This window comes from Salvelinus sp. IW2-2015, linkage group LG18, assembly GCF_002910315.2.
Source record: "Salvelinus sp. IW2-2015 linkage group LG18, ASM291031v2, whole genome shotgun sequence".
In the NCBI taxonomy this organism is placed as follows: Eukaryota; Metazoa; Chordata; class Actinopteri; order Salmoniformes; family Salmonidae; genus Salvelinus; species Salvelinus sp. IW2-2015.
Genome location: NC_036858.1, coordinates 24,439,858 through 24,453,397, shown reverse-complemented (window position 1 = coordinate 24,453,397; position 13,540 = coordinate 24,439,858). Strand labels below are relative to the sequence as shown.

The 13,540-nt window shown below is 41.3% G+C and overlaps 1 protein-coding gene across 5 annotated transcripts in view; it reads right to left on the bottom strand.

Moving 5' to 3' along the window:
• The window catches only part of LOC111978606 (serum response factor), a 66,114-nt gene extending 53,934 nt beyond the window's left edge, over positions 1-12,180 (bottom strand). For 4 of the 5 annotated variants that reach the window (XM_024008744.3, XM_024008745.3, XM_024008747.2 and 1 more), the window contains exon 1: positions 11,066-12,180. In XM_024008744.3, coding sequence (XP_023864512.1) covers positions 11,066-11,776 — 711 coding nt within the window. In that variant the 5' untranslated portion in view covers positions 11,777-12,180. The remainder of the gene's footprint in view (positions 1-11,065) is intronic. The other variant, XM_024008746.3, reaches the window with a different exon arrangement.
• Positions 12,181-13,540: the final 1,360 nt, after the last annotated feature.

Sequence of the window (13,540 nt, the reverse complement as noted above, 5' to 3'; positions counted from 1 at the left end):
AAAAGCAACACCTATGTGAGAATTCTGTTCATTGACTACAGCTCAGTGTTCAACACCATAGTGCCCTCAGAGCTCATCAATACGCTAAGGACCCTGGGACCAACACCTCCCTCTGTAACTGGTAAGGGTAGGTAACAACACATCCGCATAGCTGATCCTCAACACAGGGGCCCCTCAGGGGTGCATGCTCAGTACCCTCCTGTACTCCCTGTTCACTCATGACTGCATGGCCAGGCACGACTCCAATACCATCATTAAGTTTGCCAATGACACAACAGTGGTAGTCCTGAACACCGACAAGACAGCCTCAGATACCTGGCCGTGTAGTGCCAGGACAACAACCTCTCCCTCAACGTAATCAAGACAAAGAAGATCATTGTGGACTACAGGAAAAAGAGGACCGAGCACACCCCCATTCTCATCGACGGGGTTGAGAGTTTCAAGTTCCTTGGTGTCCACATCACCAACAAACTAACATGGTCCAAGCACACCAAGACAGTCATGAAGAGGGCACAACAAAACCTATTCCCCCTCAGGAGATTAAAAAGATTTGGTATGGGTCCTCAGATCCTCAAAAATCATCTACAGCTGCACCATCGAGAGCATCCTGATAGGTTGCGTCACTGTCTGGTATGGCAACTRCTCGGCCTCCAACCGCAAGGCACTACAGAGGGTAGCGCGTACGGCCCAGTACATCACTGTGGCAAAGCTCCCTTCCATCCAGGACCTCTATACAAGGGGGTGTCAGAGGAAGGCCCTAAAAATGGTCAAAGTCTCCAGCCACCCTAGTCATAGACTGTTCTCTCTGCTACCGCACGGCAAGCGGTACCGGAGCACCATGTCTAGGTCCAAGAGGCTTCTAAACAGCTTCTACCCCCAAGCCATAAGACTCCTGAACATCTAATAAAATGGCTACCCAAACTATTTGCATTTCAACCCCCACCCCTTTTACACTGCTGCTACTCTGTTGTTATCATCTATGCATAGCCACTTTTATAACTCTACCTACATGTGCATATTACCTCAACTAACCGGTGCCCCCACACATTGACTCTGTACCGGTACCCCCCTGTATATAGTCTCGCTATTGTTATTTTACTGCTGCTCTTTAATTACTTTTTACTTTTACTTCTTATTACATTTTTTTAAACTGCATTGTTGGTTAGGGGCTCATAAGTAAGCATTTCACTGTAAGGTCTACACCGGTTGTATTCGGCGCATGTGACTAATAAAATTGTATTTGATTTACATGTAAAGCTTTGGGGCATGTGGCTCCATTGAGGCAGTCACACAAATTAGCACTGTGGTGATGAACAGTCATTCAGATCTATCTATACATTAAAGCTCAGGGGCATGAAMATTTTGAGCAGTAGTAAAGAAATAGACTTGCTAGAGGGTGTGCAGGCTTGACATGCCTTTGAATGAGCCTGCAGATCCTTTTCTGAACCAGAGGCAGATTTCAGATCTAGAAATCCATTAATTTCAACCATTTTACACTGCCCTGGCCTGCACCCTCAGAGATCTGAAACAAACTGCTGAATGCTGTCATACTTTGTTCTGTGCACTCTGGTTTTGACAACCAGTCATGCTGCTGCCTACTGTACAATATACAGAAACCTCAGTTTCCACGGCAACAGTGGAGGATGCCAAAAGGAAACAAGCACAAGCAAGGCAGGGACTTGCTCATCAATCAGAACTCAACCTTTTTACAAAGATCAAACAATGCAAAGAGTGGCATTGCAATTATTTTGATGACACAATCTTAAAAAAGAATGTCTGCACTGCATGGGACTCTGAAGCAGGTCAGCACTTTGTTGAGACAACTGTTCTCGCTCACAAAAGATAACAGTTGGAGAACTGCTGTCTCAACAAAGCATTGATCTGCTTCAGACATATGAATTGTAAAATATTTAAATAAATTAAAAATGTACACCTTTATTTCAACAGGGAGTCCTATTGAGACAAAGGTCTATTTTACAAGGGAGCCCTGCATTTTACAATTTTACAGAATACAAGCAACAGTTAAAATACACAAACATACAAATCATGGATAACATCTCTACATCTCTCAGCTACCAGGTCTTCAATTAATACCCTAAACTGCTTGAGCAGCACCAGAACATCCCATTTCAAAGAGATCTGCAGATTGTTCCAGCAGTAGGGCACATCAAAACTAAAAGCGGATCTACACAATTTGGTGGAGACCCGAAGAACCTCATGAGTTAACCAACACTGCGAATGTGTTTTGTAACTCATGTCTCTATTCTTCAACAACAAAGAAGTGAGGTATGTCGGAAGCTTGCGCAGTAGATGATTGGCTGAGAGAAATTGATGATAAATGATTGTGTGGGCTGTCTTGTTCGACTATAGTGCAGCTTTTGACATTATCGAGCATAGTCTGCTGCTGGAAAAACATGTGTTATGGCTTTACACCCCCTGCTATAATGTGGATAAAGAGTTACTTGTCTAACAGAACACAGAGGGTGCTCTTTAATGGAAGCCTCTCAAATATAATCCAGTTAGAATCAGTAATTCCCCAGGGTAGCTGTTTAGGCCCCTTGCGTTTTTCAATTTTTACTAACAACATGCCACTGACTGAGTAAAGCCAGAGTGTCTATGTATATGGATGACTCAACACTACTACACTACTACAGCTACTACAGCGAATGAAATGACTGCAACACTCAACAAAGAGCTGCAGTTAGTTTCAGAGTGGGTAGCAAGGAATAAGTTAGCCCTAAATTTTTCTAAAACTAAAAGCATTGTATTTGGAACAAAAACACTCACTAAACCCTAAACCTCAACTAAATCTTGTAATAAATAATGTGGAAATTGAGCAAGTTRACTAAACTGCTTGGAGTAACCCTAGATTGTAAACTGTCATGGTCAAAACKTATTGATGCAGTAGTAGCTAAGATGGAGAGAAGTATGTCTATAATAAAGCCATGCTCTGCCTTAACAACACTATCAACAAGGCAGRTCCTACAGGTCCCAGTTTTGCCGCACCTTGACTACTGTTCAGTCGTGTGGTCATGTGCCACAAAAAAGGACTTAGGAAAATTGCAATTGGCTCAGAACAGGGCAGCACGGCTGGCCCTTGGATGTACACAGAGAGCTAATATTAATAGTATGCATGTCAATCTCTCCTGGCTGAAAGTGGACTTCATCACTACTTTTATTAGAGGTATTATCATGTTGAATGCACCGAGCTGTCTGTCTAAACTACTGGCACACAGCTCGGACACGCAAGCATACCCCACGACAAGCCACAAGAGGTCTCTTCACAGTCCCCAAGTCCAGAACAGACTATGGGAGGCACACAGTACTACAGAGAGAGCCATGACTACGTGGAACTCTATTACACATCAAGTAACTCATGCCAGCAGTAAAATTAGATTTAAAAACTGATTTTTTTTTAAACACCTTATGGAACAGCGGGGACTGTGAAGCAACACAAACATTGGCACAGACACATGCATACACACACGATAACATACATACACATAGATTTAGTACTGTAGATATGTGGTAGTGGTGGAGTAGGGGCCTGAGGGCACACAGTGTGTTGTGAAATCTGTGAATGTATTTTAATGTTTTTAAAATTGTATAAACTGCCTTCAYTTTGCTGGACCCCAGGAAGTGTAACTGCTGCTTTGGTTCACACCATTTTAAGCTAATGGGGATCGATAGTAAATACAAATAGCTACTTTAAAAAGGTTGAATGAGAAACATTAAAACATACTGAGCACAAACTGCTCTTTGAAAATGTGAAAAAATGCTAATTGAAAATAGTTTGCTAAGAATATACTATTTCTACATTTAGATTAAAAGTGTGTTACTGCAACTATGCCTACCAGACACAGAGATGTATAGTGGAGGTGACGTTGTGGTTATAAATAGAAATGTCAGTTGCTCTAGTCTATTTTAAAACACAAAGCCAGACATGAATGTTGTGACTTCCAGTCACTCAGTGCCAGGACAGAGATGGCATGTCCCACTTGGTTCTTTACACATTATGYCTGCGAGTCTTATTACATCAGATTATGGCAAATTCTGTGGGATTTTGGGTTGAATTGGGCCTTCCACGGGTTAAATGATATATAAGTCAAAGTGACACAAGGGAAGGATATTGTACAGGGAAGTTGAAGTCTACCTCATGATGACATTCTTGGTCAGTGTTGGTGTAGCCTATAGGTCAGGGCTCCCCAACTGGCAGAGGCGGCGCCCTCCAAAAATATWTWTTTTWAATTGTTGGACATAAGACTAAAAACAAGCTCTAAGTGATTATAATTTTTGAAATCTATTCCAAAGTATTTTCCATGCATAATAGAGAGATGTGATCGTATACAAATGGATGCAAAGTTTGAAATGATTGAATGATATCCATTTGGGCTTCTTGCTGTCAATTTGCAGTCTACAAATTATTTGTATTTATGTTCCATCCCCCTAACCAGCCACTCTTGAATGTTTTATTACATTTTTTAAATGGCACGCAGCTAAATCTAGTTGATGATCCCTGCTATAGGTGCAATGTTTTTTTTTTACCTTTAACTACGCGAGTCATGCAAGAACAAATTCTTATTTACAATGACGGTCTACCCCGGTCAAACCCGGACGATGCTGGGCCAATTGTGCGCCACCCTATGGGACTCCCAATCACAGCCGGATGTGATGCAGTCTGGATTCAAACCAGGGACTGCAGTGACGCCTCTTGCACTGAGATGCAGCGCCTTAGACCGCTGCGCCGCTCAGGAGTTTTACAGACTCACAGGACTTGATGATGCCCCATACACATCAAGCAATGCAACATCTAGTCTGATTAATCAGGCTGTAACACACACACACAATTAATTGGTATATACACACCCACCCACACACACTAGGCTTGGACGGTATACCGGGGTACTTGGAAATAGCCACGGGATGGTTTTGAAGTTTTTAATATTTGTAGCTACTTTAAAATTAAATACCTGCAGTCAACTTGTGCAATACGTTAGGAGATAAAGCAGATAACGTTCTTTATTTCAACAGTCACATTATGAGGCTTAGAGATAGTCCCTAGTCACGTTTGTTTACAAGCACACAACGACGAGAGACCGGAGCCTTGTGAGTAACTCACTCACTGTTGTGCACCACACACTGATCTAGTTACAGTATGGAATTCACAGCTAAATATTTGCGATATCGTATTAGGCAGGGCAAACCAGTTTGGGTGATTTCTGGTAAATCAAAATAAAATCACAACAAGATTTTGAGCTCATTCAGCAGTTTTTACCTGATTAAGTACAATATCATTGGAAATTAAATGTTGAAAGTTCATTTTTAACTTAAGAATATACATTGATGCTTCCTGTTGACGACAACCTACACATGTGCAATAATAGTAATCATATTGCTTGTATTTGTTTAAAACGAACAGTTAGCTAGATTTTAGAATGTTGCATTCTGATACGGGGTCACCAAAACTGAAAGAGGAGCGCAACACTTTTGTCAATCACTCTTATCACATTGAAATCAAATTGCACGGCGGGGGGGGGGGGGTGGTAATTTGGCAGTGGTGGAAAAAGTACACAAATGTACTTGACTAAAATTAAAAGATACCTTCATAGAAAATGACTCAAGCAAAAGTGAAAGTCACCCAGAAAAATACTACTTAAGTATCAAAAGTAAATGTAATTGCAAAAATATACTTAAGTATCAAAAAGTATAAATCATTTCAAATTGCTTATACTATGCAAATCAGACAGCACAATCTTATTGTTTTTTATTTATTTTCGGATAGCCAAGGGAACACTACAACACGCAGACATCATTTAAAGTACTTCAAAGAATTTTGTACATCACTGGTTAGAGGACAATTTGTATAAGACAGCAAGCTACATTTTGAARTGTTGCATTTTGAATCAAGTGGCTCACCAATATGGAAAGTTTAACCCAAAACTTTTGTTAAATCACTTCCATCGATATTACGCAGAAATCAATAGTACAGTGGGCAAACATTTGGAGTGTAGCGCTGTTTAAACTAAAATTATTCAAAGGCCACACTGAAACTTGGAATAACCTATACATGGTTGGTTAGCTGACAAATTGTAGAAGGCTTCCATCTATATTTTGGAATGGCGGACGTTGATTTCGGGAGGCTGCCATCATGGAAAAGGGAAAAAAAGTGTTGTTAGTCAACTTCAATGAATCACAAACCGCCACAGGATACTAACAGTGACAACAGTTGGCTGCTATTTAAGTGATAGTTTGACTGTCAACTCCGTATTGGTGTGTGGCCAACAACTTTTATAGAGACCTCCCCCAGAATTATCCAGTACCATTTGAGAWTTTTTTTTAGAGCTGCGTTCTAAGTTCCAGCACGTTTGATCAACTCAACAAAACCAAATACATTGATCAATTTTAAGCAATTGATTGTGTCACTATGTTGACTAAAACTTTTATACTAACATCACGAATCTGCGGTAAAAAGGATAACCAGTCCCCCAATTCGATGTGATCAAAACGTCCACTTCTGTAGACACACATCATGGAAAGTAGCGTAATATACAGGGGCTTCCAGAAAGTATTCATACCTCTTGACTAGGGTTGCACATTTTGGGGAATAGTCAGAGGTGGAAACTTTCCGTGGGAATTAACGGAAACRTATGCAAATTAATATTAATACCATTTAAAATGTCAATATTTTTTGCATTGGATATATTTACCATATCATATGAAGACAGAAACATAAACCTTTTACCTTATCAGTGGACATAATTGCAAATTATTTAATCCTTCCAATAGATAAAAACAACTTAGTTAGAATAAAACAACTTAGTTAGAAATGTAACTTTAATTAAATGAAAAGACTCTTCACATGGGATGATTTCACTGAACAACAAAAGAAAGGGAATATTGAATGATCCATCGCATCTCACAATAACATTTTCAACATAAAATTCAACATAAAATGATAGTCTAGAATCTAAAGCTTTGGTTGTCTTCCTCTCAGGCTTCCATGTCTTCTCCCTGGACCTCCTTAAATTGTTCACCTCTTGAACATCAGACTGAGGCCTCATCTTCACTGTCACTTTCCAACCTTGTTGTGGATGGCTCGTTGTCAGGCTCAAAAAGCCTAAAATTTGCCCGGATAGCCACCAATTTTTCAACCCTTGTATTGGTCAGCCTGTTGCGTGCTTTGGTGTGTGTGTTCCCAAATAAGGACCAGTTGCGCTCTGAGGCGGCTGATGTTGATGGGATTTRGAGGATGATGGAGGCAACAGGGGAAAGAGCCTCAGATCCACAAAGTCCCTTCCACCAGGTGGCTGATGAGATATGTTGGCACGACTGCCATATTGCATCTCCATCCCAAAGCCCTTGCTTGGAAGTGTACTTCTCCAGACTGTCAAGAACCTCGACCGCATCCAGGCCAAGGTGGCGAGACACAGTAGTGATGACACCATAGGCCTTGTTGATCTCTGCACCAGACAGGATGCTCTCGCCAGCATACTTGGGGTCCAACAGGTACGYTGCGGCGTGTATGGGCTTCAGGCAGAAGTCTTCACGCTTTTTGATGTATTTCAGAGCTGCAGTTTCTTCTGCTTGGAGCAACAGTGAAGTGGGCAGGGAAGTACGGATTTCGTCTCTTACATCTGCAACCAGAGTCTGAACATCAGACGGGATGGCATTGCCTCCCTCAATCCGTGCAATGGCTACTGCTATAGGTTTCAGGAGTTTCAGGCTGCTTACCATTCTCTCCCAAAATACATCATCTAGGAGGATCCTCTTGATGGGGCTGTCCATATCGGCAGACTGATATGGCCATTTCTTGGAGAGACTCCTTCCCCTCCAGGAGACTGTCAAACATGACAAAACCACCCCAATGGGTGTTGCTGGGCAGCATCAATGTGGCGYTCTTATTCTTCTCACTTTGATTGGTGAGGTAGATTGCTGCTATAACTTGATGACCCTTCACATACCTAACCATTTCCTTGGCTCTCTTGTAGAGTGTATCTATTGTTTTCAGTGCCATGATGTCCTTGAGGAGCAGATTCAATGCATGAGCAGCACAGCCAATGGTTGTGATGTGAGCGTAGGACTCCTCCACCTTAGGCCAAGCAGCCTTCATGTTGCAGCATTGTCGGTCAAGAAATCTMATTTACATATGTATTCACACCCCTGAGACAATACTTTGTAGAAGCACCTTTGGCTGCGATTAAAGCTCTGAGTCATCTTGGGTATGTCTGTATCAGCTTTGCACATCTGGATTTGGAGATCTTCTCCCATTCTTCCTTGCAGATTTTCTCAAGCWMTGTTAAGTTAGATGGGGAGCAGCATGAATAACAATCTTCAAATCTTTCCACAGAGGTTCAATGGGATTCAAGTCTGAGCTTTGGCTAGGCCACTTGAGGACTTTCACATTCTTGTTCTGAAGCAATTCCAGCATTGCTTTGGCTGTATGCTTGGGGTCATTGTTCTGTCGCCTTATGATCCGAGTCTTTCACGTGCCTTTTTGCAAACTCCAGACGCGCTGTCATGTGCCCTTTTCTCAGGAGTGTCTTTCATCTGGCCATTCTCTGTAGAGACTTGTCCTTCTGGCAGGTTCTCCCATCTCAGCGAAGAACTCTGTAGTTCTGTCAGAGTGGTCATTGGTCACCTCCCTGACCAGTTACTCAGTTTAGTCAGACTTCCAGCTCTAGGCAAAGTCTGGGTAGTTCCGTATTTTTTCAATTTCTGAATTATGTTTTATACCCTTCCCATATATTCACATATATGCCTCATCACAATTATATCTCAGAGATCATCCCATGGTAAAGTTTCTGCTCTGACATGCACTGCCAACTGTGAGACCTTCCAAGTGTTTATTTCTAAAATCATGCCCAAACAATTGAATTTGCCACCATCCCATCTGGTTTGCGCTTAGTGGGCCTATCATTTGTTTTTCCAACAGGACAATGACCTCACACCTCCAGGTTGTGTATTTGACCAAGGAGAGTGTTGGTGCTGCATCAGACGACCTGGCCTCCACAATCACCCAACCTCAACCCAATTGAGATGGTTGGGATGGGTTGGACCGCAGAGTGAAGGAAAAGCAGCCAACAAGTGCTCAGCATATGTGGGAACTCCTTCAAGACTGTTGGAAAAGCATTCCTCATGAAGCTGGTTGAGGTCATCCAGAGAGTGGACAAAGCTGTCATCAAGGCAAAGGGTGGCGACTTTTAATAATCTAAAGTATATTTTGATTTATTTAACACTTTTTTGGTTACTACATGATTCCATATGTGTTATTTCATAGTTTTGATGTCTTCACTATTATTCTACAATGTAGAAAATCTTCAAAATAAAGAAAAACCCTTGAATGAGTGGGTTTGTACAAACKTTTGACTGGTACTGTATGTAAATTAGATATTTCTGTATTTCATTTTCAATAAATGTGCAAAAATGTATAAAAACATGTTTTTACTGTCATTATGGGATAGCGTCCATAGGGTCTGTGCAGCAGCCTGAACATTTGATGTCATGACATCCCTAATCTTATAACTATTAACTGTCTAAAATGTGCTAAATGCTCTACAGTTGTGCATTTGGTTTGCTAACTTAGTAATTAGTTATCTAGCTAGCTAAGTGGTTAGCTTCTTGCAATCAAGCTCTTCTTGGTAACAGCAGAGAATCCCCCCAACTGGATCAAGAGACTTGTGGTCTAATATTTGTTTTGTGTGTGCAGCAAACTGTCAGTAGCATTTATAAGTCACTTTATGAGCTGGGATATCTGCCCTGCTAACAGTTTGTCAGAGAGTGCTATGGGATTTTATATGTACTTGTTGTGCCCCTTGTGTTCATTGCCAGTATTACAGAATATCCCAGGATGGCACATGGTTGACATGACAATCTGGATACCGCCCAAGCCTAGTATACACACAGCTTGAAACTARTGTCTGCAAAATCGTTTAAAATCAGTAGAGGCTGCTGAGGGGAGGACGGCTCATAATAGTGTCTGGAACGGAGCGAATAGAATGGAAACCATGTCTTTGATACCATTCCACTCCAGCCATTACCACAAGCCATCCTCCCCAATTAAGGTGCCACCAACCTCCTGTGGTGTAAATGTTCCTTACAAGCCAGAATGTTTAATAATATTGCATTTTAACTTACTCTACCRTGTGGTTTGTCCTTCAGCTGCTCGAAATTTGAGATAAAATATCCACAGGAAAGTATTGTTTACTAGACTTTTTAGAGAGCCTGTAGATATATGGTTCAGTTCCACAACGAGGTAAATTTAGTTTCATATTGGATAAATCAGTTCTCGTCAATAGCTATGGAACCAAGCATGYCATGACAATGAACATTTAATATTCTGAATCAGGGGAGGATGAAGAACAATTCACTTTTTTTTTTATAACATTGAAATCCAAATTAAACATTTAAAATTCACATCAATTGTTCTCCATCCTCTACTGATTCATTGTCATGGAGCGCTTGGTTCAAAAGCTATTTGAGAGAACCAAATATCCAATATAAACCTAATTATACCTGGTGCTCTTCAAAAAGGTCGGTAAAACAATAGCCTACTTTCTTGTGGATATTTTGTCAAAAATGTCAAGCAGCCGAAGGACAAACCACACAGACACCCGGGAGTAAGTTCACGTATAATTTTATTCAACGTTCTGGCTTGTAAGGATCATTTACACGATTTTGCAGGCATTAGTTTCAGCCTGTATATAGACTATGCCAAATCATGCATGCCCAAGTAACACTTTGGAGTGGACACACTAATACAATGTTATAACTTTACATATTAGAGGTCATTAACACTCCTCCTTACACAAATCACCTTCAATCACCTTCAATCAAGGGCCATGGACAACAAGCCCAGTAGATCATTGTAGAATAAATCAGGCCAATCAAGGGTCAATGTCATCATTAATGATAAGCTGTAGGCCTACATATCATAGGCAACAGAATGTTGGGAGCACAGTAGGATCACAGTATTACACCTAAATATCCTCTATGAGTGTCCCATCACACCTGGGTGTCACGTGTGATGAGAGATGCAACAGCTGGAATTTTCACTGTGATTACTCACCTTCTTCATTATGCCTGTCTTCCTCTTGCTAAAAGTTGTGTATCGCCTCAACTTGTTGTCGATAAATTCCATTTTTATCTTTACACGTCCACGTGTCTTCTTCCCCGGCTTTGCGCCAGCAACACCTCCGGGGACTAAACCATAAGCCCCCGGTGGTACCCCAGTCCCCTGCCCTGTCACCGCAGCCTCCATCTCCAGTCTCTCCCGCTTTACACCTCTTCTGTTGTCTCTGATTGATCCCATCATGTCGTCATCATCCCCCGAGTCCGAATCAGCGTCTGACCCACTGCACCCCATGGGCGCACACTTTTTGTCTGGGTCGTACCGGCTGCCTCCGTGAACCCCAACTCCCGTATTCAGACTTCCGATGCCTCCATGGCCGGCGGTCTGTAGAGTCGTCAGTCCCGTCCCGCTCACTGGTCTTGCCCCACCTCTTGGACCCACTTCTGGACCGTTGCCCCCCAACATCCCAACCGCAMCGGTGCTGTCGCTGACCCCAGTTGTCGTCTGCACTGCTCTGACCAACACGGGGCGAATTCCACTCCCAATAACCACAGAACCGTGACCTGTGTTACCACTGACAGACGCTGATCCGTTTCCAGATGGTGCTGATCCAGCCTGGCTTGGTAACATTCTATTTAGAGGACCCGGTCTCTGAAATCGCCAGCCGACTGCTGGAGCGYGTGTTAGTAAAATTACGGCACAGCTCATGCAACCCAACCACCAAAAAGGTAAACAAACAGCGAAAATGAGGACATTGCGAAATTGGCGTCTGTTTGAAACCACCAACGTAAACTTTCAAAAGTGATGCTGCCCCTAGGACTCTTCAGCCCGGTACAGCTTGGCTCAACCTCCTCTATTTCCAAAACTCCGAGCAATTTCTCAAAAAGGAAAAAGCGTAGAGCGCATTAGTTATTACTCCGCCATGTCATGTAGTTCACACCTTAAACGCTTCAAGTGTCATCGGTATCCGCCTTCAATGCACAAACGCTGCAAATATTTAATCGGATATCAGTATTTTAGCCGTGCATTTGCACACAAACCTGATGCCTTTTGAAATAATGTATCAGATAGTGGACTAATATTACAACCCAAGAACTACTTTCCTCCTTATAAAGAGATACAATGTTTCCTTTTATGGAGTTGTCTCTCCTTATTTGGCGAGTCAAAGCGTCGTCTACGGATTGGCCGATGAGGTTCTCAGTAGAGCTACCATTGGTCAATAGAGCATGTTTATTAGAATAAATACCAAAATGGTTGCGCTGTACACGACGTCAATGTGGTCATGCGTTGAGATATTGAAATATCAAAACATGCATGCCCTCAAAGCAGCATAGTATTTAATTTGTATCAAGACAGTMAATTAAGGGGTATAATAATAGTATAATAAACGTGTTATAGACAATAATAAACGTGTTGTGCCTAAGAACAGGATAGTGGGTCTTAGAATTTACTATAGCTAAATAGCTAAATAAATGGTGGTACTATCTAAAATATCACATTTAGAAAATAATTCAAAAGCAGATTGAATTTGAACATTACATGTTCCAAATTTTGATAAATACTTTATCTGATGGTAATAGCCTAAATCATTTTGGCATAATCTTGTTAGAATGAGCGACATTGGATGTTGTTAAATACTTAGTAATAAAATGTTATTACTTTACATATTAGAGATCATTAACACTCCTCCTTACACAAATAACCTTCAATCRAKGGCCATGGACAACAAGCCCAGTAGATCATTGTAGAATAAATCAGGCCAATCAAGGGTCAATGTCATCATTAATGATAAGCAGTAGGCCTACATATCACAGGCAACAGAATATTGGGAGCACAGTAGGATCACAGTATTACACCTAAATACCCTCTATACCTATGCAAATACTCAATGGAAAAAGTATTTGTAAGCATGAGTCCAACTAGCTCTCCCATATCAGTCCCCCCCCCCCCAGATTTTTTTTAACTGTATTTTTTTTAAATAAAGTTTGGACACACCTACTCATTCAAGGTTTTTTCTTTATTTTTACTATTTTCTACATYGTAGAATAATAGTGAAGACATCAAAACTATGAAATAACACATATGGAATCATGTAGTAACCAAAAAAAGTGTTAAACAAATCAAAATATATTTGAGATTCTTCAAAGTCGCCACCCTTTGCCTTGATGGCAGCTTTGCACACTCTTGGTATTCTCTCAACCAGCTTACATGTGGTAGTCACATGAATACATTTCAATTAACAGGTGGAAATTCATTGCTAAAAGTTAATTTGTAGAATTTCTTTCCTTATAAATGCGTTTGAGCCAATCAGTTGTATTGTGACAAGGTAGGGGTGGTATACAGATGATACAGCTTTGCACACTCTTGGCATTCTCTCAACCAGCTTCATTAGGAATGCTTTTACAAGAGTCTTGAAGGAGTTCCCACAATGCTGAGCACTTGTTGGCTGCTTTTCCTTCCCTCTGCAGTCCA